Source organism: Enhydra lutris, unplaced genomic scaffold, assembly GCF_002288905.1.
Source record: "Enhydra lutris kenyoni isolate GAN:26980312 unplaced genomic scaffold, ASM228890v2 scaffoldscaffold57, whole genome shotgun sequence".
Classification (NCBI taxonomy): domain Eukaryota; kingdom Metazoa; phylum Chordata; class Mammalia; order Carnivora; family Mustelidae; genus Enhydra; species Enhydra lutris.
Genome location: NW_019154141.1, coordinates 10,835,096 through 10,859,247, shown reverse-complemented (window position 1 = coordinate 10,859,247; position 24,152 = coordinate 10,835,096). Strand labels below are relative to the sequence as shown.

General features: G+C 38.4%; 1 protein-coding gene across 1 annotated transcript in view; it reads right to left on the bottom strand.

The window, feature by feature from the left end:
* LOC111158089 (N-ethylmaleimide sensitive factor, vesicle fusing ATPase) overlaps window positions 1-24,152 on the bottom strand; it is a 151,889-nt gene that overhangs the window by 89,050 nt on the left and 38,687 nt on the right. Inside the window, exons 5-8 of the mRNA XM_022519923.1 lie at window positions 19,708-19,874; window positions 16,290-16,397; window positions 15,744-15,819; window positions 12,680-12,835 (exon numbers count right to left, since the gene is read on the bottom strand). Coding sequence (XP_022375631.1) covers window positions 12,680-12,835; window positions 15,744-15,819; window positions 16,290-16,397; window positions 19,708-19,874 — 507 coding nt within the window. The remainder of the gene's footprint in view (window positions 1-12,679; window positions 12,836-15,743; window positions 15,820-16,289; window positions 16,398-19,707; window positions 19,875-24,152) is intronic.

Below are 24,152 nucleotides of genomic sequence, written 5' to 3'. Positions count from 1 at the left end.
ACTCTTCTGGGGCCCCAATATCCTCTACAAATCTACAAGACAAGAATGACATGAACAAAAATCAGTGTTTCTCAAAACTGGTGTTTCCTTGCAACATTATCTTCATGTATGCCTAAATAAGTTTAAGTAAATTTGGAAAATTTTGGACTAAATAATTTCTAAGGTCTCCTACTCTAACCTGGTCTAATTCTGATTTAGATATATAGCTATCTTAATGTACTTAAATCTACTATATTTACAGATACACTGTCTACTTGTGGTTATCTCATAGAGAGGAGTATCAGATAATCCAAAGCGGGTGACAATCCTTTTGAGCAAATGTCATACCTTGACAGCAGCAATTGAGAACAGAAAGCAAAGAGGGGGGCAAAAGGGGGCAAAATACTATCTGAGAATGGACTGGATAATTAAGGTAATAAATGTAAATAAGGTCTTTTATTCTGTTTCTAGTAATCCTTCTAAATGATCTTTTCCTTCAAATTCTTATATGAGTTGTCAAAAACAAAATTATTCAACTTACAAGTTCAACCCATTCAACTTTTTATAAAAATTCACTTTTAGATAAAATGAAGAAAAGGATTTAATCTTTTGTCTACAGTGAAAAACTATCATCCTTCTCTCCTCATGGGGACACAGTATCCCACCTGGAACAATTGCCACTTATAAAACAAATCTGAATTTTGGACAGCTGAGTTCTGTCATTTATTAGCACATCTTGGCAACCTTTTCCCCCCAGAGAAAGAAGAGATTACAGAGAATCTGTAACTCAAGCAAAGGGCATCTTCTCTATCTCCCTTGGTCTAAGCTCATCACAGCCACAACTGGTTGCCTAAATAAGGAGTTACAGAAGAAGCCAAGTAATCAGGTGGCCGACAGAAAAGCAAAAAAGAATCAATCAACAGAAGTTTTGTAGAAAAAGTTCAGTAACACAGGAAAAGCGTCAGGCAAAAAAGTAGCTGTGGATCAGCATAGAGATGTCCCTGGAATGCACTAGTATGCAGCAGTCTGGATAATTCTCCTGCGTATATCTGAGATTTGACTGAATGTATCTGTGTGGCTTGCCAGCATTCTAATTATAGGTTTATCCTGTAGTAACCATTCATTATCAAAAGGCTCTTAAGTCTTGCTAAGTTGTCTCCCTCATGACAGGATTCTAGGTCGATTTTTTAAAAATCAAAGCACTTCCAAAAAAAATTACATCATTGTGGATAAGTTCGAGTAAATACATGTATAAACGGTAGAGAAGTTCAAGCTACAGATGTATGTATCTTTATATATCAATTTTCAGTCACTCTGGAATAGGAACAGAACTCAAACTATCACCTGCCCAGAGAAAAGATACCATGTGAGAGCCTGAGGTGTTAATGAAGAATTCAAAGCCACATGTACGGGAAATCTTTGAGTGCTGAATACATTACCTACAGTAACATTCAATGTCAAATTTTACACCATTAAGAAAACGGTATATGGGGGCGCCTGGGTGGCTCAGTGGGTTAAAGCCGCTGCCTTCGGCTCAGGTCATGATCCCAGGACCCGCATCGGACTCTCTGCACAGCGGGGAGCCTGCTTCCCTTCCCCTCTCTCTGCCTGCCTCTCTGCCTACTTGTGATCTCTCTGTCAAATAAATAAATAAAATCTTTAAAAAAAAGAAAACGGTATATGGCAGGGATTTACTGCCGTCTACTCTAACTTCTTTGAAAAACCTGAAAGAACATCGTGTTATTTAAAAAACAAAAAGCAAAACCCACATTTCTTGCAGGTTCTTTAAAAAAATGATAAACTTATGGGGCGCCTGGGTGGCTCAGTGGGTTAAAGCCTCTGCCTTCGGCTCAGGTCTTGATCCCAGGGTCCTGGGATCGAGCCCCGCGTCTGGCTCTCTGCTCGGTAGGGAGCCTGCTTCCCTTCCTCTCTCTCTGCCTGCCTCTCTGCCTGCTTGTGATCTCTGCCTGTCAAATAAATAAATAAATAAATCTTTAAAAAAAAATTATAAACTTATAATCAAAGGTATATTGGTCCAAGTAACAAGTCATATGGAACTCTAAGAAAAGTCTCTTTAGAATCACGGTAGAAGTACTCTCATGGTAGAAATACTCTCAGAAATAATTCTGTATTAAGTTCTGGGCAGCTTTTTGCTAACATTATCCTTAATTCTTTCTTCCACCTCCCTTCCTCCAGTATCCTATCAAGATAGTCTTTTTTCTAAGTCAGTATTCACATATAAGAAACTGACAAGATTTATACAAGTCGTAAGAGCATTTATCAACTCCTCTCTGATGGAATGTGATAAAAAGTAAATATAAATCAGCCAAAGTATGAGTTCACAAATAAAGAAAAAATATTTCTAAGTGTCCCCTTGACTACCTTATCAACAAACACTGTTCAAAATGGGCAATTACCAAACATTATAAGAGGATAATCTAAGGCGTTAACTACCTTCAATAGCAACAAAAGTTTAAGATAAGGAAACAGATCTATAAACATTTGACTAAAGGCAATGGATTAAAGATTTTTGCCTCTTACAGAGCTGTAAGAGTACCTTAGGCAACGGAGTCATCACACCAACCAGCCACCTCTATGGAGTGTTTGATAGTGAGGATGAACAGGAGCGGGATAAAAAGATGGTGGAAGGCACCCGGGGGTACAGAGGAAAGGGACAGTAGCGTGACCCATCAGAGGAACGGGAATAGGACAGGCTGGCTGGAACCCAGGGCATGGGGGAGGGACAAAGGCTATAGGAAGAGGGGAAGTTCGGCAGGGGCCAGAACACACAGGGTTTATAAACCAAGCAGGGAGTAAGGAGAGCTAAGGAGAGTTTTAACCAGTGGAGTGACAGGATCAGACTTGCCTTTTCATAAAAATCGCTCCAGCTACACTGTGAAGAATGGACTGGAGAATAGCAAGGCTGAAGGCCTGGGGAGCCATGCAGGCAAGGGGTCCTGATGAAGGGAATGGCAGGGCAGTGGGGGGACGGACAGACTGGACAGGTCTGAGATAGTGAGAAACAGTAGCACTGACTGGGAAGTGGAAGGGAGGAAGAGAGGAGAGTTAAAGAAGGTGCCCACTTTTTTGGCTAGAGCACTGCCTGAGACAGAAAACAGGAGCAGGAGCATGTTTAGGGAGGATGGAGCGGGCAGCTGAATAAATTCAATTTTGAACTTATTTGTGTGATCATGAGATAGACAACAGGTTATACTGATAAAAATCCGGAGCTTTAAACTGAGACGGAGATAAAATATGCATATTTGAGAGTAGATGGCATAAAGATACTAACTGCAGCTATGGAAATGGATGTGATAAATTCTACACAGAACAATCTCAGAGTGAGGAAAAGAGATCTAAGACCGACTCCTGAAGAACGCCAGCATTTTTAGACGAGATTGGGCGCGTTCAGGGTGGTATGGCCATAGACAGAACGCCAGCATTTTTAAAGGACAGAGACACAACCCCCCAATACAGACAGCCAGAGGTAGAGGGAAAATCAGAAACCCTTGGAGTGAAAGAAACCAAGTAAAAAGGATATTTCAAGAAAGAGTGGTCTAAATAAATAAAATCTTTAAAAAAAAAAAAAAAAGCGGCGCCTGGGTGGCTCAGTGGGTTAATAAGCCTCTGCCTTCGGCTCAGGTCATGATCTCAGGGTCCTGGGATCGAGTCCCCATCGGGCTCTCTGCTTGGCCAGGAGCCTGCTTCCTCCTCTCTCACTCTCTGCCTGCCTCTCTGCCTACTTGTGATCTCTCTCTGTCAAATAAATAAATAAAATCTTAAAAAAAAAAAAAAAAAAAAAGAAAGAGTGGTCAACAGAGATTGAACTAGCCTTCCTAAAAACAAGTATCAGTAATTCTTCCTGTCTTGAATTCAGGTTCTAGTTTCTCCTCATGGTAATGAAAAGATATGCAATGATATTCTCCAATCCCCCCAATCCCCCCAAACTAGGTCCTCCTGGTTTTCTCATTTCTAACATTTTATCAGTGAGACCCGACTCCTCCCCTCCAACTCTGTCACCCACAATCAGTAATCACCAAATTCTGCCAATTTCATCTCTGTAACATTTTTTGTGTCTTTTCTTCCTGTTCCATCTCCACTGCCACCACCCCAATCCAGGTTCTGAGGACCACACAAATGGAGAATCTACTGGTCTCCCAAGCTACGCAGTCTTCCACCTCTTCTCTAGAGTAATCCATTCACACAGAATAACCAATTAACTATTCTAAAACATTCACTTCGTCTTATTCCACTGCTAAAAATTCTCCAATGACTCCTCATTATAATCATTTGTTCAGAAATTTCATTCATTTAGGGGCGCCTGGCTGGCTCAGTTGGTAGACCATGCAATTCTTGATCTTGGGGTTACTGAGTTCGAGTTCCACATTGCATGTAGAGGTTACTTAAAAATAAAATCTTTTTTAAAAAGTTTCATTTATTTAGCAAATATTTACGTAGGGCAATACTTCTCAAACTATCTATGCTAAGGCCCAGTTTTTTTTCCTTCAAAGTTTCTAATCAATATTTTTGCAAAATACAATAAAAAACACTGTGCTAAAGTAAAATTGTTTTAAAAAAAAGTTTCTAAAGTCTTATTCTCAGTTTCAATATTTATCTCATCTTGGACTGGTAACAATGGTTCATGGTCCAGCAATGGTCTATAGACCACATTCCAAACAGCCCTGATGTTGATAACACGTTGCTAAAAAGATGCTACAACTGTGCCTTCAAAGGTCTTAGAGCAGCGGTTCTCAATGCAGGGCAATTCTGACATTCAGGCGAAATACTTTCGATCACTACACAGAGGGAGGGAAGGAGGCAGGGAACTACTGGCATTGAGTGGATAGAGGCCAGAGATGGTGCTAAACAGCCTACAACAAACAGGACCAGGCCTTTCTCCCAACAAAGAATTATCCACCTTAAAATGTCAAAAATGCTGAGGTTGAGAAACTCCCCCTTATGAGTGTAATACAAATGAAAAATTATAGTATATTAAGAAGAGAGCTACATTTTAAGTATATACAAGGTATGGAGAAAGCATAGAAGAAGCACCTGAGTCTGTCCCGAAGGTCAAACAGGTTTAGTATTTACAAAAAAAAAAAAAAGAGAGAGAGAGAGAGAGAGAGAGAGAGAGAAGTCCTCATCTCCCAATTCATCACTTTCCACATACAACCCTAATCTAACTTCTAAATCTAATTTCCTGTTTCTTCCAACAACAGCTCTGCTAGACTGGTCTAAGCTGTGAATTCTACACCTTGCTGAGTCTGTCACTCTTCCCAGCGCATGGACAACCGTCCTTTTCTCCTCCTATACAAATTCATTCAGCATTCAGGGCCTCACTCAAGCTCCATATCCTCCATGAAGTCTTCGGGGATTCTCTCTCTTAAAATTGCTATAGGACTTTTCATCTATAGCGCTTATTTGGCACTTTACCATATACTGACTTCTGATATCACTTGTTAGGTTATGGTGCTTTACTTCTAAGTGATTATTTAATTTTAGCATTCATGTTCCATCTCAAAGTTGACAGTTCACTTAGACAAAGCTTCCGGATACACCCATAGCAATCACTTCCTTCCTATATTAATGATACCACAGGTACCGAAAAACACATGAAGAAAGTGGACTAGACTTATTAGTAAGTATTAGACAGACATTACAGTCCTACAACCAATGCTTCATGTCTTTGAGCTCATGACAATTCGAATGGATCCGGTTACTAGAAACATAGTTTATCTATAAAACCTTAGTGTTACAGAGACTTCATTCACTCTCATACATTGAGCACTTAATACTTCTTCTCCAGGCCAAGAGAAGTCCACCAATTTTTGTCACATTTAAGTCCCAGAAAATCTGCCAGAAATAAGAAAATTTAAAAATCTCAATTGGGACAGTTTCTCTGCTCAAATTAAAAAAAAAAAGATGAAGAGATCTTTGTATTTCTAGTCAATACTCTCCTGCCGTATTTGGAAATACTCTCAGATTTCCAAAATCTGAGATTTTGGAAAAGGCCACTAATCTCAAAAAGAACAAGCGGAAGAGGAAAGGGGGTGAGGAGGAGATGGAAGAGGAGGAGGAGGAACAGGGAGAAAGAAGAGGATGACAAAGAGCAAGATGAAGAAGGAGGTGGTTTAATTCATTAGCAGAGACAGAGAGGCTGGAAAATTTTTAACAGTTAAAAAGTTGTCTTATCTGATACCTAAATGCAGAAGTCTGACTTCCGCAGTGTATTTTCTGAATGCTTAATTATACTTGTGTGTGGGCAATGGTGGGGGGATGAGGCCAGACCTACAGACTTTCAGACCTTCAGGGTTTCAGTTAACTCCTCTCTTCTGTCCCACCCTCCTAGGCTGTCATGTCTAAGTTCCCAGAACATTTCTATATGAAAAACTTCGCAAACTTCTTTGAGAATTAATTAAGGGAGAAAGGAAAAAGTGGCACTTATTTACTCATCATAAAATATTCTTTGACCTAAACTTCAGGGCTTCCTTGGCTTCTTGATTCTTTCCATCTCTCTAGTACCTGGAGAGGCAGCTGAGAAATCAGAATTTGGAACCAGACGTCCTACTTCCAACCCCAACTCAGCCACTTACTTGCCGGATAAACTTAGTAAGTCACTTCTTTCTCCTCCTTCAAGGGTTCCTGAATCAAGAGAACCAAGTTCTAGTCCTAGTTCTGCCTGTGACTTGCCTAGTGACCTTGGGCCATAGTTTCTGCATCTGCAAAGGGAAGCCAAGAGCTTGCACTAGATCACCAAGGGCGATTTTGCCCTCCCCGCACCAAGGGCCATGTTGGCAGTCTTTGGAGATATTTGTGATCCTCACCACTAGGGTGGGGAGAGAGCCACTGGCATCTAGTAGGCAGAGGCCAGAGATGCTGCTAAGCATCCTACAATGCACAGGACAGCCAGTGCCTCACACCAAATAATGATCAGGCCCCAAAATGTCTACGATGCCACAGTTGAAAAACCCTCAACTCTAGCTCCCTCAAAAACCACCTCAGAAGCCCCAAGAAGTGGGGCTGAGAAGGCCCATTTTTAGCAGCTTTATAGGACAGGCTTTCATAACAGAAGAATGATGTAAGTGTTAAGGGTACGGCCTCTGAGGCCAGACTGCCTGGGTTCAAATCTGACTCCGCCACTTACTAGTTATAGGTCTTGGACTAGTCACTCAACCTTTTGAGATTCAGTTCCCTTCTCCATATGGGGGTGATACAGTACCTACCTGATAAGGTTGTTGTGAGAATTAAATAAGTCAACCTACGTAAAGCAGTTAGAACAGCACCTGGCACTACAGGAGCATTAGCCACCGTTGTCATCGACGTCATCATCGCCAATCTCAACACGGGAGTAACAGGGGAAGAAATACCCACCACTTTACGTCAGGAGTCGCAGGAGCTGGATTCCTTGGCAGAAAGGTGTAAGGACCAAGCAAACTCAAGCACAGGTCCTCACACATCAGAATGTCTGCTCTCCCTCAAGTCCCTGTGTCCCACTCTCTCCCCTCTCAGGCTTCCACAGCTGAGTAAAGGCCTGGATGCAAACGCAGGGAGTACAAACTACTTATACCCATTAATATAAGGAAGAAAAGTAATAGGAGGAAGTAGTTTGTTACATATCAGGAAATCGGTTTTCTCTTTTCAGTGGAAAAGGACAGGTGCTTCTGACTCCCCTATGTCAAGGGCTACCGTCAAAGTCCAGTGGGGGGGGTCCCCTTACCCCATGCTCTTCTCCTCCATGGAAACCTCATGAAGGACATGGGACACACCTGTTCTCACGTTCCCTTGCTTTGCTGACAGTGAAGCCGCCACAAAAAAGAGCCTGTGATACTACCTTTTGGTTGTTTTCTTAACTACACAAGTAGAAATCTAAGATCACGGTAAAACATTCAGATGCAGAAGTACGGAGAGTAAAAGAACAAAAATCTCCCTGTATTTCCCAACCTAACTTCCCTTCCACATAAGAAAATTTTTTTTCAATTTAATGCATTTTACTTTTAGTTTTAGATATATATCTATTTCTTATTAAGACATCTCTATGTACTAGGAGCTGTAGCATTTTAAGACCCACTTCGCTGTGTTCCATAGCAAGGCTAAGAGCATGCAGCATAGTTTAATTACTTCCTTACTGCTGGCCATTTAGGTTCAAACTTAGACTAGTGACCCAATTATGGACACGTAACTGACCTGTAGTTTCCAGCAAACCTAATCCATTAGCTTAGACTCAATACACAACTCTGCCTCCTCGAAAGATTTATTTCTAGAAGTTTACCTATTAATAAAAAATGCTGACTGAATTTACATATGGTTTGACTCTGAGATATGAGACAGCTACATTTTTTCTATTCCAGTATAAGTAAATTTCACATACAAAATTAAAACCAATAAAAGAATTAATTCAAGGTTAAAAATTCCAACTTATTTAAAAAAAAAAAAAGCCCCTATAATATTTTTTTAGGGTGTTTGCTTTAGCTCTAAATCCTGTTCTAGAGATTTTTGGAAATCACATGGTCATAAGCCATTTTTTCTTCTAGTTTAAAAAAAAAAAAACTTGACAAATTTCCCAACATAAAGTTGGAATTAGTAAATTAGTAAGTTATTACTGCTTCATATTCAAGCATCATCTATAAGTACTTGGTGGTAAAGCAGAAGAGGGAAGTTTTGCATCTCTAACTAGGGAGCCACTGCTTTCTTTTCCTTTCCTAATAAATTACAGGCAGACTTGAACAGATGTCAGGTTGGCATTCAAAACCTAAAATATAGCTGAAAAGCAAGTTATGACTAATACAAGGAAAAAAAGATGAATGTCAGAAAGCTTCATTTTTTTTTCTTTTTTTCAAATTTCAGATAAGCTCTTTAGCCTTAGGGCTCCTTTTACAGAGCCCTGGAGTTCGGCTAGATGTCTTAACCCCCATTTAAATTGCAATCTCCCCTCATGAGTGGGGGTGTGAAAATGCATCTTAAGAGTGTCAGTGTTTATGTTAATCTGAGCAAGAACTCCCGCTCTCCCCAATATGGCGCATACAAAACCTCAGTGCCCTTTCTTCTGCGTATTTTATTTGCACTGTTCTTAGCGTGTGAAAGATGTCTGCCTGCCACTGAGAGGCTCCTTATCTTCTCGGCGCTCTACGCCTTCGAGTAACTGCGGTTTCCCTTACGGTATCAGAAAAGAGTTGCTTTCCTCTAGAATGTCAAAAGAAATCTTAAAAATACAGATTGAACATGGGCTTAGAGAGGGAGGCCTGGAGAAAGGGGACCAAAAGGAGTCCGTTTCCAAGAAGGGGGGGGGCACAAGAGCTCACAGTGGCTCTCCTCCCCACTAGGTGACCTGGAACTCAGCAAGGTATAGCGTCCCTGGCAAGGTATAGCGTCCCCGAAAGGCAGTGCGAGGCTGGAGGCCTTCAGTCTGCACACCCGTGCCTTCCAGCTCTAAGATGGGTAACCTCTGCCAAAGCCCCTTTCCTTGGCTACATGTAAACCCAGTCCCAAAACACATCAAGAGGTGCTAATTCTTTAACAATCATTCCACTGCCCTTTGAAGAGGATTTTTGGTGGGTCTTTTTGTCCTGGCATTTACAGCTTACAGGTAATTGGAGAGATGCTGAAAAATGAAGTTTCTTTACAGAATCTCTAGCTTTGCCAACAAAAGAGCCACGATGAGAACTGAGGTACTTGATCAATTAATGACCCGCAACACTCTCCACAAAACCGCCTGCCAGGGAGAAAAGCGCAGTGACTGAACACAAGTACACACGCTACCTGACTGAGCTCGAGGACCACCATCGGCTGCTGAGGCCATTCACTGCAACTTAGAGACACCGCTTTGTGACACCCACGCCTCTACCTGGGACTCGGATGGAGCTGACTGCATGTGCGTGACCTCACCTGACCTCGAATGTTCCTGTGACACTGTGCACCTCTGGTCAGCCCTTTGGTCTTCATACCCCTCACCAGCGACAGTTTGCACATTTCTAAACTACATCCTCAATGGTGGAAAGGAACATGAAGTTTTACGGGCAAAAGGAAAGAACTCTTACCTAGAAGCAAAATTGTCACTCATGAACACAATGAGAGAAAAGAATTATAAACTGATCATTCTGTGAACTTGAAACTTTGATATATGGGCAAAGAGATCCATTTAGTTAAGATTCCTACTTATAAAGCAGACATAACTCTAGACTCCATGGTAAACACCATCATTTGGTCTCAAGCCAAAAGTAAAAAAGTTCTCTGCTTAACACAAAACAAAACAGCTCCATAACCTACATAAATTATTCTTTTCTAATCACTATTTTTTCAACTTTAATTGATTTTTAAACAATCACACCCAGTGTCTAATCAGATCCCCAAACCATAGATGTTTAGCTATTTAGTTAATAAAGAGTGAGGAAAAAATTAGACAATTTTGTTCCCACCCGGCAGAGTAAAAGAACATAGGGGTATATATAAAAGGAACTTGCACAGGGTTATTTTATATTCTATCCAAATGTAGCAATCTGTACTTTTATATACCTTTACCAAAGCCTAATGGGAATTTTATAACTACACTGTTCTTAGACTGCAATGAGGTATTCTACTATGTAATTCCCCCAAAATTCAAAGGAAAAAAGAAGACTCTAATGGAAAACAGGGAAAGACACATGAATAGCAAGAGATTTATTTCCCAGCCATTTTACTATAAAAATGAGCTTTAGGACACTGACAATCTTCATTCAGAATAAAGAAAATAATGCCTTTCAATTTAGCCCAAAAGCAAAGGTAGTTTTATACTTTTTGTCTTTTAAATCAAATTGGTAGCATGTATCTTGTCGGCAAAAAGCCATAAAGAGAAAAAAGAAATTTTTTTTAAAGAACAGAATTCATTTTCTGTCCAATTAGTGTAAAGGTATTAGAAAAATAAATCCACAAAAAAGGTTCTAGATAGTAGCCCTCACAAACAAAATTCAAATCCATGGTTCTTAGCCAAAAAACATGTTGACAACAACAAAAGGCCAACTACTATAATTTAACTAATTTCAATACGACTGCAGAAACACAGATTAAATTCACTCAAAAATTCCAAATCTGTTTTGATTGAATTCCAAGCTCTCCAACAGCTGGCGAAGTCACAAGTTGACCAATATGAGTTTTGCTCCTTTCTGTATTATCTACCCAACTGCAGACAGAGACCCTAATGAGCAGAGTTTGCATAATGCACAGACAGGAAATGCATATCTAAATAAGTGAATCCTTGATAGCTTCCAAAAACTGTGAGAAAATATTTATAATACAGCTTATAACAGAAGCAATTATTTTTCTACTTGTTGGCTGGATAATATAAATGTTCAAAGAAACAGAATCATTAGACTCTGCACAGAGCTCAGTCTTGAAAACCAGTGAAAAATGTGCCCTAAGAATAACAGAACATTTAAAATCATCCTTTTATCTCTCCTGATACCCAAAATATATGCAAACAATATTTCCATGTCTTGATCAAAAAGCTTTATGGACTTACGGTGCTTCAAAATACACAGTACCAAGATAGTGAATTACCACATTTTTTACTGTGTTCCAAATTAAAACTCTGTTTTTTATGGACTTGGCCTTTGTTATCTCTCAGATAAAAAAGTCTGTTATTGCCATCTCAAGGTGTATAAAACTCAGGTGATGAGGGTCTCTGTCATTTTCTCTTAATCCAACTCCAAACTCGACCTTTACCCAGAGAACAGGTGTGTGCTGTGCCTGTAATTTATCAGAGTGAACGGCCAGGCAGAAAGGCTACCAACAATAGACGGCTAATAGAACCAAGCACTTAGTGCCTAGAAAGCAGTTCTTTTCCCCACCATACTTTTATCTGCCAGTAGCAATGGAAAGATAAAGAATGATGGAGGCGAAGGGAGTAATATATTCGTATTCCTTCAGGTTTTTTTAAGATACTGTTTTTATACTAACAGTCTGCCAGAAGCTATTATGTTATAAATTCCTTTCTCAGAAATTCTGTTGCACACATTCCAATTCAACCTATCATATGGATATGAAAACAGTCATGACAGCATTTCCACTATGGCAAATAAAGCCACTTCACACAACGATAAATTAAATAAACCTTCAAGAAGGAAATGATAAATGAATAGCACATTTCTTTATATGCAGTATAGAAACTCCCATGTATATCCTGCATTTGTCTTCTTGGATCAAACTTATCTAATTGAAAAACGTGCCAAGAATCCATTTACTAGGTATGAACATGTACTAATCGGGTAATACAACAGCACAATAAAAAGAGGCCGTAGCTAACATAAGAACAATGCCCACAGTCTAACAGATAATGATGATACAGCGGCGTAGACCTTAGACCCACAGTGGCTCTTTAGAGTCCGGTGAAATTCCTAAACGTGTCTTATAGAAAAACATTCATAAATAAATTTAAAAAATGAAATTTCTAAATATGTCCATACACTTATTTAAATTAATAAATAAATAAGATAAAGTAGCCACAAATATTTCTACTTCCCCCCAACACTAAAAGGTAATTTTAAAAATTCTAATACTTCAAAAAATTTTTTGAACTTTTTTTTAAAAGAAAAAGTTAGAACACAAAAATATGCTAGCATGTCTGAAAAATAATTTCAAAATGTTATTTTAAAAAACACTTCCTGGCATTCTTTTCTTTTTTTTTTTTTAACAATACAAGATTTTATCAAATTTTCCTTTTTAAACTCACCCATCTGCTCCACAATCTCTGGAGGAAATACTCGGGACGCAAACGCTCGTCGAAAAATATCTGAAAATTCCTTGTCCAGACCTCCTATTCCCATTTTTTCAAAGTTCCAGTCAGGATTGATGATAGACTGGCGATTTTCCTTGGTTTTCGCTTTGCCTATGTCAAACAAAGGTAATCAAATGTGAAACAAGAACTTCATTACTTGGTGAAAAAAGACAGAAATCGCTGGGCACTCTTAATGCATAAAGAGAAGCTATCCTATGCAAAGATGAACATGCTTTTAGCTGGTTTTCTAATAAGACGAATGAGTTTTGCTATGTTAACTAGTTGTGTGGACGCACTCAGGGCCAGTAAAACATTTCCAAAATGTCTAAACTCATGCAGTAGTCCATTTGTAATCAATCCATGGAGACTGGTCTTATTAACCTCTAATCCTAACCAAGTTAACTAACTTGGCTGATGAAAGCAAACACCATGTGTACATCTGATGAAGACAACACTAACTGCTAGAAATGCAACTGAAATCTAGCAATCCCTCAAGGTTCCTGAAGCAAGTATATTTAAAAATACATGTATTTATCTAGATTACGTTTAAAAACCCCTTAGCCTGAAAAGATGCACTGAGTAAGTCTGATGTCATTTGTTTTTTCCCCCCACTTGCACACAAAAGTCTAAAATTATCCTAAGGTCTTAATAATTTCAAAATTAACACTTCCTAATTTTCAAAGATAAAAATCGATCTAATATAAATGTCATAGTGCCACCTAAAGTAACGCAAGAGGACCACATTAGCCATCTCAAAAACAATAAGAGTGCCTTAATACACTCTACGATAAACAAAAAATAAAGTCATACAGTTTTTTTTAATTAGGGAAGAAAAGGTCACATTAGAAAAAGTTTACCTAGTCGGTGATTGTATGGTTAGGGTTTTGTGGACTCATTTCCTTTATGAAGCTATGAAAAATATATTTCTTACACTCTACTGCCCTCTTGTGAGCATGTTAAATAAATACACAATTTTATTTATCAATGGAAAAAAGCCCATCAATCACACCTTTGCACAACTTAGAAATACCCACATTGTATGAAAAGTCATGCAACTCCCTTAAGATAAGATACCTTAACAAATGGTGTATGAAAGGTGTGTGAAATACAAAGAAATCATTTCAGAAATGTATTGGATCAATAATAGGAGATTCTGAAAAATCTGATCTCCGTAAGACAACATATATAATCATTAAAAATTATATTGTTGAGGTGTATTAAGAGGCTTAAAATATGTTAAGCAACAAAATGAATTATAAAACATTATGAAAACAAAATCAAATTTTAAGATTTTAGAGTGTGCGAGTTGTTCTTGAGTGACTATCAGTAATTTATGAAACAAATATTTTACTGCAAAATTAAGAAAAAAACAGTAAAGAGGGAATGATAATTTATGGATCAATAAAAAAGGTCACATATTTGAAAGTGAATAACCTTGGAAATAATGGTTTGCAACCAGTGAAAATCCTCTACTTTGTACTTGGGAAGACATCAACATAGTGAAAATCACCCCAAATCGGAATTACCATACAGGCATCATCATTCTGGTTGAGTTACTTTTCTTAGAGTCCAGTCTGCGTTACCTAACATACAAAAGTAGGACTGAGCTATGAATCTGTGGAAAGACTTTCCTTACCTGCACATTCACCATTTAACTCAATCACTAATAGAAATGATGCTAATGTCATATTTAACACACCACGAAGTGACAGGCAGGCTAACCAGTTCCCAACGTGCATAGAGACACGTTATGCACCAAGGTGTATGAAGACAGTGGAAGCCTAAGGAACTGTCAGGGACCAGAGAAGACTATGGAAACTAAACAACTAAATGCAATGTGAGATTCTGAATCAGATCCTAGAACAGAAAGGACATAATGAAAAAACTAGTGAAACCCAAATAAAATCTGTAGTTTAGTTAGTAGCGACATAGCCATGTTAACTTAGTTTGGGTAACTGTACTATGATTATTTGAGATGTTAACACCAAAGAAGCTGGTGAAACATACAGGACCTCTCTGAACTATTTCTGCAAATCTTCCGTAAGCCTGAACTGATCTCAAAATTATAAGTTTAAAAATTAGGGGCAACTGGGTGGCTCAGTTGGCTAACTGTCTGCCTTCAGCTCAGGTCATGATCCCTGGGTCCTGGGATCGAGGCCCACACCAGGCTTCCTGCTCAGTAGGGGAGTCTGCTTCTCTCCCTCTCCGTCTGCTCCTTCTTGTGTGCTCTCCCAAATAAATAAATAAAATCTTAAAAAAAAAAGTTTAAAATTAATTTTATTCTATATTTTCTTCCAGATTTTTAGTATGATTACTAGGAAATTAAAAAATTACACATAGAGCCCACATTCTGTTTTTATTTTTTTTATTTTTATTTTTTTTTAAAGATTTTATTTATTTATTTGACAGAGAGAGATCACAAGTAGACAGAGAGGCAGGCAGAGAGAGAGAGAGTGAGAGAGAAGGAAGCAGGCTCCCTGCTGAGCAGAGAGCCCGACGTGGGACTCGATCCCAGGACCCTGAGATCATGACCTGAGCCGAAGGCAGCAGCTTAACCCACTGAGCCACGCAGGCGCCCCCACATTCTGTTTTTAATGGACAATGATGACCTAGTGAAGGTTTAAACTTTATTTTTTTAAAGATTTATTTATTTATTTATTTATTTGAGAGAAAAAGAGAGAGCGAGCCCAAGCAGGGGAAGCAGGAAGCAGAGGCGGAGAGAGAAGCAGGCTCCCCGTGGAGCAGGGAGCCTGATGCAGGGCTCGATCCCAGGACCCAGGGATCATGAACTGAGCTGAAGGCAGATGAGTAACTAACTGAGCCACCAGGTGCCCCAAACTTTTTATCTGTATTGGCACATCGGACAGTGATGAAATACTGCGTGATTTCATGATAACCCTTCTCAACAGAGGTGCCCTTATTCTCCTCCCAGACTTGAAAATCACAGTAGCTGAGTCACATATGATAACAGAGATAGTCCCACTTTATTCAGACTTTTCTAAAAATTGCAAAATCTTACCAATAAGATTAAGTGATGAATTTTCTGCTTTTTCAAATGCAACTTGACTGTTTCCAACAACCAGTCCTACTTCAATCTATATAGAAAGACAATAATTAGTAGTTAGCCTAAGAGTGAACTTCTGGACTTCTCAAAGCAAGGCCAAAAATGAAGGGGAAGTAAGATCTCTTTGAGCAAAGCAAGTCTTCTAAACTATCGTCTAAATTCCGTTTATTTTTGTCCTAACCACCTTCTACTATTTCTACTTAATTTCAATGAATGTATCTTTTGATAATGCCTGACTTACAGTTATTATTTATGTACAATAATTATCTGCATTCAACCAGATTACAAGTACACATACAAACTTCAAATTACTATTAAGTCTGCAATGAAGTGTAATTCACGCTATATTTTGGTGTTAGCTATAAAAGCAATGTTTTCTCCCTACTACCTAAAAAAAAAGAGTACATACTATGAAAGAAAACACTGAGCAAGAGAATGGCTAGAAATGTTATACTAATCTTCACAATTCACATCACAGTGATTATTAGAAATAAAACATACCTTCTGTCTTTTACCTGTCGCAGGCTCTCCCTTCAAGATGCTAGGATCCATGGCTTCGATGTCCTTTACCAGCAAACCAAAAAGCTTTTCATTGAAGCTAAACACAAGCTATGTAGAAAAGAGATAAGGGGAGAAAAATCACTTCGTGATATAATGGCGGGATTCTCACATCATCACCAGTGTTTTCCAAATGCAGGGAAGGCAGCTTTCTTCTGTATATCCCTCTCAAATCTGCTCCACAGGCAGACTACTCACACAGGCAATGAGAGGAAAAGGGAACTAACGCTGACTATTTTCATGTGCCAAACAAACATTACAGGATGTCCTATACCTAACAGTCACGAACTCTCTTGGAAACAGGTAGTCTTCCTTTCCTCAGTCTTACTAGTAGGGAAACTGAGATCCAGAGAGGGCCTAAGCAATGGAAGCCAGAGTCCTAGTCAATGACAGTAACAGGATTCAAGCCTGGGTCCTGGGTCCATAACTCGAAGATTCATGCCTTTCTACCACCAATACAAACCCTTGCCATACAAGTTCACAGACAGCTTCTGAATGCTCATTCATTCACCGAGTATTTACTGAGTGCCTTCTACAACCTGGGCCCTCTCTGCTGGGATGTAAAAATAATGACAGCACGCAAAGCTGACTGCAAATTCTGCCACTACTCACCACTACAAATGGGAATCGATACAAGAACAGTGATTTGGGGTGAGATATTTATTTCTCCTCTGCATTACGGAGGATTTTTCTCTCATGGGTTTATAGACATCTGCATGTTACTGGGTTTTAAATGATTACAAATACCAAAGCATCTTCTATTAAAGTAGTAATGTTAAAGGAAAAGGTAAAAAACAATGACATTTAGGTAAGCAATTTCAGCATCATTATTCATCAAAAAGTGTAGGGGTCCAAAGGAGTACAGCACAGGTCAAAAAGCAATGGACAGGTGGTCACCAAATGATCAGCGGACTGTCACCTTGGGGGAACCTCCCCGGACCATCTAATCTCAAGCAGCAACCATGCTGGTTCTCCAGCACATTGTCTCATTTTACTTACATGAAAATACTTAACAGTGCATGGCAGTTCTTGCTTTTTTTTTTTTTTTTTTGTCTTCCCCAACTAGAAAGTAAGCTCTGTAAGAATAGGAAATGAGTGTATTTTGTTCTGAGCTGCTGGGACTAAAATAGTAGCTGAAACATACTAGGTTATCCAGTAAGTATTTGTTCAATTAGTTAACTGTTCGGTTAACTAATAGGTTCTTGTCTCGGTTATGGCCCTGGCTGTGTAGCCATGAGCACATCATTTACCTTCTCTGAATTTAAAAATTACTCATTTGCAAAATGAGGAGGTTAGACAAGATAACCTCTGAGGGGGGAAAAAAAAGATAAACTCTGAGGTTCATCCCAATTCTAATACTCTTAAAAATAATAATAAATGCAAGGGCGCCTGGGTGGCTCAGTGGGTTAAAGCCTCTGCCTTCGGCTCAGGTCATGATCTCGGGGTCCTGGGATCGAGCCCCACATCGGGCTCTCTGCTCACCAGGGAGCCTGCTTCCCTTCCTCTCTCTGCCTGCCTCTGCCTACTTGTGATCTCTGTCTGTCAAATAAATAAGTAAAATCTTTAAAAAAATAATAATAATAATAAATGCACTATAACCCTTTTCTATCAGTGACTCCGTTTCACTTGTGAAAGTTTGATTATCCTAATATAGGGATTATCCAGATGCCTGGTCTTGTTCTTCCAGATTTATGCCATTACACTTAGATGAGAGAATCCAGAGAAGTGACACTCCTTTCATCCAAAAGCTAGTTCTTTCTACCACTTCTCTCACTGCCTGTTCTGCATACTCCCCCAGATGACAGCCTGCAAGGACAGTCCAGGTAAGTCACTAGAGTTCAGAATGCCGTAGGCAGCGATTCACAAGCTTTTTGGTTTTAGGGTCTCTTTAAACTCCTAAAAACTTTTGAGAATCCCCAAAGAGCCTTTGTTTAAATGGATTATATCCACTGGTATTCACTATAGTAAAAATTAGAACAAGAAACTTAAAATGTATTTGTTAATATAAAAATGACAATAAATTTACTATGTGTGAACATAAATGACATATTTTTAATTTATTAAAAAAGAACACCAATTTCCAAAATAAAAAACCTAAGTGGAAACAGTGGCGCTGTCACATTTTTACAAATCTCTTTAATGTCTTGGTTAAAGGAAGACAGCTGGACCCTCGCATCTGCTTTAACAGTCAGTGTGCCCATGACCTAGCACACGTCACATAGTTTGCAAATCTCCATCGTACATTCATGAAGAAATAAGAGGAAAAAGAGACAAAACATCTTGACATTATTATGAAAATAATTTTGACTTTGCAAACCCCCTGAAAGAGTTTCAGGGATCCCCCAGAGGTCTCTGGACCACACTTTGAGAACTACTGCTATGGAACTACGAATGAAAGGAGGAAGGAGTTAGAAACAATTAAGAAAAGTCACAAAGGGGCGCCTGGGTGGCTCAGTGGGTTGGGCCGCTGCCTTCGGCTCGGGTCGTGATCTCAGGGTCCTGGGATCGAGTCCCGCATCGGGCTCTCTGCTCGGTAGGAAGCCTGCTTCCTCCTCTCTCTCTCTCTCTCTCTCTCTCTATGCCTGCCTCTCTGTCTACTTGTGATCTCTCTCTGTCAAATAAATAAATAAAATCTTTAAAAAAAAAAAAAATTAAAAAAAAAAAAAAAAAAAAAAAAAAAAAAAAAAAAAAAAAAAAAAAAGAAAAGTCACAAAGCTGGAGAAAAAGTAATGATGAGGTCAAAAGAGCAGTGATTGTTTACACATTCAAAAAAGCAGCAATTTATGAACTCACACAGATTTTCAAGTAAAATTATAAAAGAACAGAATTTCTTCCTAGGATGTTAACAATATATTAACCGAAGTCCAAAAAAAAGGCAAGATCAGCATATCACTTTTAAGGATAAAAAATCTGGGCTTCAGATGTTCCATGAAAAACCTGAAAATATATACACTAATTGTCTTAAGATTCTCAAGTTAGTTCACAATCAAAGAATTAAGAATGACTCTTCTAAAGAAATATATCAGTAAAAGAGAAAGCCATCTGAGACAAAACAAATGTCCCACAAAAAGAAAAGTAAGAAATCTGAGATATATAAGTTTGTGGTGTTTCCAAATCCACAGAGGAAAGAGTTGCTATAATTAAATATGACACTGTAACCCTAAAAGCTACTATCGAATTTTTCTGACTGGACTCAGAGGTTCAGTAAACAAATCTCCATCACTTTTTGTCACTCAACTGGATATATCTGTCCATATGTGAAGCTCCTCGCAATTTCTAAAAACTAGAATTATTATTTTGGACAACTACAGGGGTTGGAATGCCTGTTAAGTGGGAGGAATGAAAGAATATTCAAAACCACCTGCTGTCCCACTGAGAACGCCTGGTTGTTGAACTGCTGAATGAATTCTGCTGCCATCTTGTCAGTATCATAAGGGTTGGAGTCAATGCTCTTTTTCTGCAGGAAATCAATCTCGATGGTCATTGTGCCAATGCATTGTTTCGCCTTGTCAAATGTATATAAGGATACTAGGGGAAAAAAGAAGAAGCATTTTTAGAATCTCAAGGACACCAAATACTTGCTGTTCTGTGAGTAATTACAAGTCTCACATAAATGAAGCCTAACAGAATTCGACCAAAAGGGGGTTTTCCATGGCCGTCACTAGAGGGAGACACAGGCAGAGATTGAAGAAAATCATAGAACCACTGGACGTCTTGCTCCCCTCTGAATTAGGACATATTGAACAGCACTCTCCCTCTACCTTTACCCCTCATCCGACTCTCACAGGAAATCACAGCCCTTCCCACATGGTCTCTGCATCTTCCTCTTTCTCATTTAACAGAGGACAAAATGACAGCATGGGAAGTGCCAGCGGAGTTGACATAGCATGCTGCTTTCAAACAAGATTTTTGTTTTGACACAAGCAAGAGCTACTGTGAGAAGTGTGTGGACTCTTTTGCCCTAGCAAGTTAGTGTGTAGAACCACCCCCCGACCAAAAAAAGGCTTGAGAAACAATATTTACTAGGCAGATTTGCTCCAGAGCAACTTATATTTTTTTTAGATATTTCTTTTCTAATACTACAAGAATATTTACTGAGCACCTACTATAGCCAACAAACTACAGTAAGTACTCCATGCACAACATGCAAAAGAAGGCAAGAACCATGTTTTTAACTCATCTTTGTATGAACAGCACATACAGCAAAAAACCTAATCTCCAAGCTATTAATAAAGTAGACAAGACAAAGGAACTTTGGAGTTGGAGTCTTTGTTTCAAAAGATTCTGTTAGGCGGCACCTAGGTGGCTCAGTCAGTTAAACATCTGCCTTCAGCTCAGGTCATGATCCCAGGGTCCTGGGATCGAGCACTGTGCTAGGCTCCTGGCTCAGTGCACAGTGGTGGTGATGGGGGGTGCCCCTAGCTTCTCCCTCTCCTCCTGGTTTGTGTTCATTCATGCTCTCTGCCACTATCTTTGTCTCCTTCAAATAAATAAATAAAATCTCAAAAAAAAAGATTCTAAGTAAATCATCTAGCTTCTGTGTCTTGATTTGTCACATCTGTAAAACAAGAAGATGGAACTATATAAACCTTTATGTTTCTTCCATACCCTAAATTCTGTTCTAAACTTATTGCTTATAATCTAGTCAGTTGAGTTATATGTAGAAATTTTCTACAAATTCTCTGAATGAAATTTCTTATATAATCATATTTTAATATTTTGGTTTGTCATTATAAAGGGGGATACACATAAAGATAAACATTTTCAAAACCAAATTAACTAAGAAAGACAGGGTACAGAATAGAAAATTCACTGAAGATCAAAGAGTAAGTTCAAATCTCAGCTGAAAGTTTCAACAGACTTTCCTGCCTCCACTTCTGGGTGCTTTGTTCTTTCTTAACATTTTCTAGAAAGTAAAGGTTACACGTTAAGTAATTTTCATAAGCAAGAGAGCCTGTTTCCTCATATAGTGAAGATGAGTACAGAATGAAATATTTATGTAAAAATGAGCAACTTGGTGCAGCAATTCCATTTCCAGGTGTCTGTACCAAAAAGATTCCTGAACATTTATCTAAAAAGAGGTCTATAGAGAGGTTTCTTGCAGCATTATTTGTAACAGTTAAACACTGAAAAAACACTGATCACTAGGGGAATGATGAATAAAATGTGGCATATTCAGAATGTGGAATACTGTACAGCAATTAAAATTAAAACTTCATATATATTTAATTGTATAATTATAAATTATATTGTATGTATATGTATAATTTAAATGTTAAAATATGTATAATTTAAATGTATAAAAGATGGATAGACTATTAAAATATAATATTGAGTAAAAAACCATACTGCAGATTCATACAGCATAATACCATTCTGTGCATTAAAGACTGAAAAACAATTCTATAATGTCATGATATGTATTTATATATGTGTGTATTTACATATACACATACACCTATGTGTGTATATACGTGTATGTCATCTGTGTATGAAGAAACTTGAATAAGTGTATTAAAATATCATTATTACTGACTACAGTTTTCTTTTTTTTTTAAAGATTTTATTTATTTATTTGACACAGAGACAGAAATCACAAGTAGGCAGAGCAGGAGGTAGAGAGGGGGAAGAGGGCTCCCTACTGAGCAGAGAGCCAGATGCGGGGCTTGATCCCAGGACCCTGATATCATGACCTGAGCCAAAGCCAGAGGCTTAACCCACTGAGCCACCCAGGCCCACCCCTCCGACTACAGTTTTCAAATGTGCTTTAATTTAAGGTCAGTGTTCCTAAATAGAAAAGACCAAGCTGTTACAATTTCAAATTCTGCGGGCAGTACCATGGACAGTGCCACGGACAGTAACACAGGCAGCACCATGGTCAGCACCACTGTCAGCCCCAAAGTGACAAATGCCCTGAAGGTTTCATACAGGAGCAAAGAAGGGCTATAAGGTTGAGAATGTTTTCTTAGTTTATGATTAATAGAAATCTAATGCCAAAGACTAATAAAAATTATTTTTATAAGCAAAGAATGATAGGCAGTCCTTTGAATAAACAGACATTACAATGAAAGGCATATACTATAATGGTCAAAAACGTGTTAATTGGACATCAGTCTGTAATACTTTTTTTTTTTTTTGACAGACAAAGATCACAAGCAGGCAGAGAGGCAAGGGGAACCAGGCGCCCTGCTGAGCAAAGAGCCCAATGCAGAGCTCGATCCTAGGACCCTGAGATCATGACCTGAGCCGAAGGCAGAGGCTTAACCCACTGAGTGACCCAGGCGCCCCCAGTCTGTAATACTTAAATATGAAAATGATTCTTCTAGAAGAGTCCTTCACACTAAAATTACTGACTTGACTAAGAAAATTCTCACCTTACAGACAAAACTCCTGTTTCAGAATCTTTGAATTAGCATTCCCCTTCATACCACATGTCCTATCCTATCAGTGCCCACATTGCTACTTACACTAAAACAGCTTTCTTCCTTTATGGCCATAGCATCCACATCACTCAGGCCTCCAGACTCTTCCTTGCCTCAAGCTACCTCTACCTTAGTCCCACCTAATCACTTAGTTTTATAATTTTACTCCTTTTCTGTCTGATTCACTTAAAAAAAAACATTTTATTTTTTTAAAGTAATCTCTACACCCAACATGGGGCTCAAACCCACAACCCCATGATTAAGAGTCACATGCTCTAATAACTGAGCCAGCAGGAGCCCCTGTTTGATTTGCCTTTTAAAGAACTGACTTTACAATCAAGACAACCATTTCTGGTAGCAGAAGAATGTTTTAAACACAATTTAAGTCACAAAATACATTTCTCAGCTCATCAGGATTTATAATCTTGAATTTTCATATCTTTTCATAACAGAATTTATCTACATTAAAGGTTAAATTTAGGCACTCTCTTAACTATATTTAGAAAAATTAGTTTGAAGTAAGAAACCTATGCTACATACACTAGATTTTTTCTCACTAGATTTTTTTCTCACTAGATTTAATAAGCATACATTTTTATTTCTGCCAATGTCTATAAACAAAAAACCCTGGTTTCATGCACTGACCTACTTCACTCTAGTGCTGAACTCCTTTGCTGTCTCAGCTTCTCACCAGGCTTCAGGTGAGGGAATTAGTGTTAACAGAATCAGTTATGTCATTGTTTCTCAAAATATGGCTAAGGAATCACTTAACAGTGAGTGTTAAAAACACAGATTCATGAATCAGACTTCTCAAGGAGAGGGCCTGGGAATCTTTCTTTTCTTTCTTTTTTTTTTTTTAAGCAAACTCTCCAGGTGTTTCTCCCAGGCAAGTCTGGAAAGCACTAATTATACAAATCTCTCCACCGACTTCCCATAACTAAAGAAATTTCCTTTATTTCCACCCTCAATCAAAAAATTTTAGCCCTCATTTTATTTCCACAAAGGAAACAAAAAGCCACCTAAAGATAACCCCAATATTTAATTCCCTCTAACTAAAAAAAAGTTCCCACAAAAATTGAAAAAAACAACTCCACAAATTTATTATAAAAAGAAAACATAGCATATAACAAAATACTGCAGCATTTCAGCTAATAAAGTTTCCCCCTCAAAAATTAACCATGAACTAGAAAATATATATATACTGACTTTATATATATATATACACATATATATAAATATATATATAAAACACTTTAAACTGAACTAAATACCCTCAAACAACTATGTAGACATATAACAAAACATCTACAATCAGAAGATTAAAATGTAAAAACACAAGTAGACAAAAGAATGCAATTAGAGTTTATGAAACACCAGAAGGAAA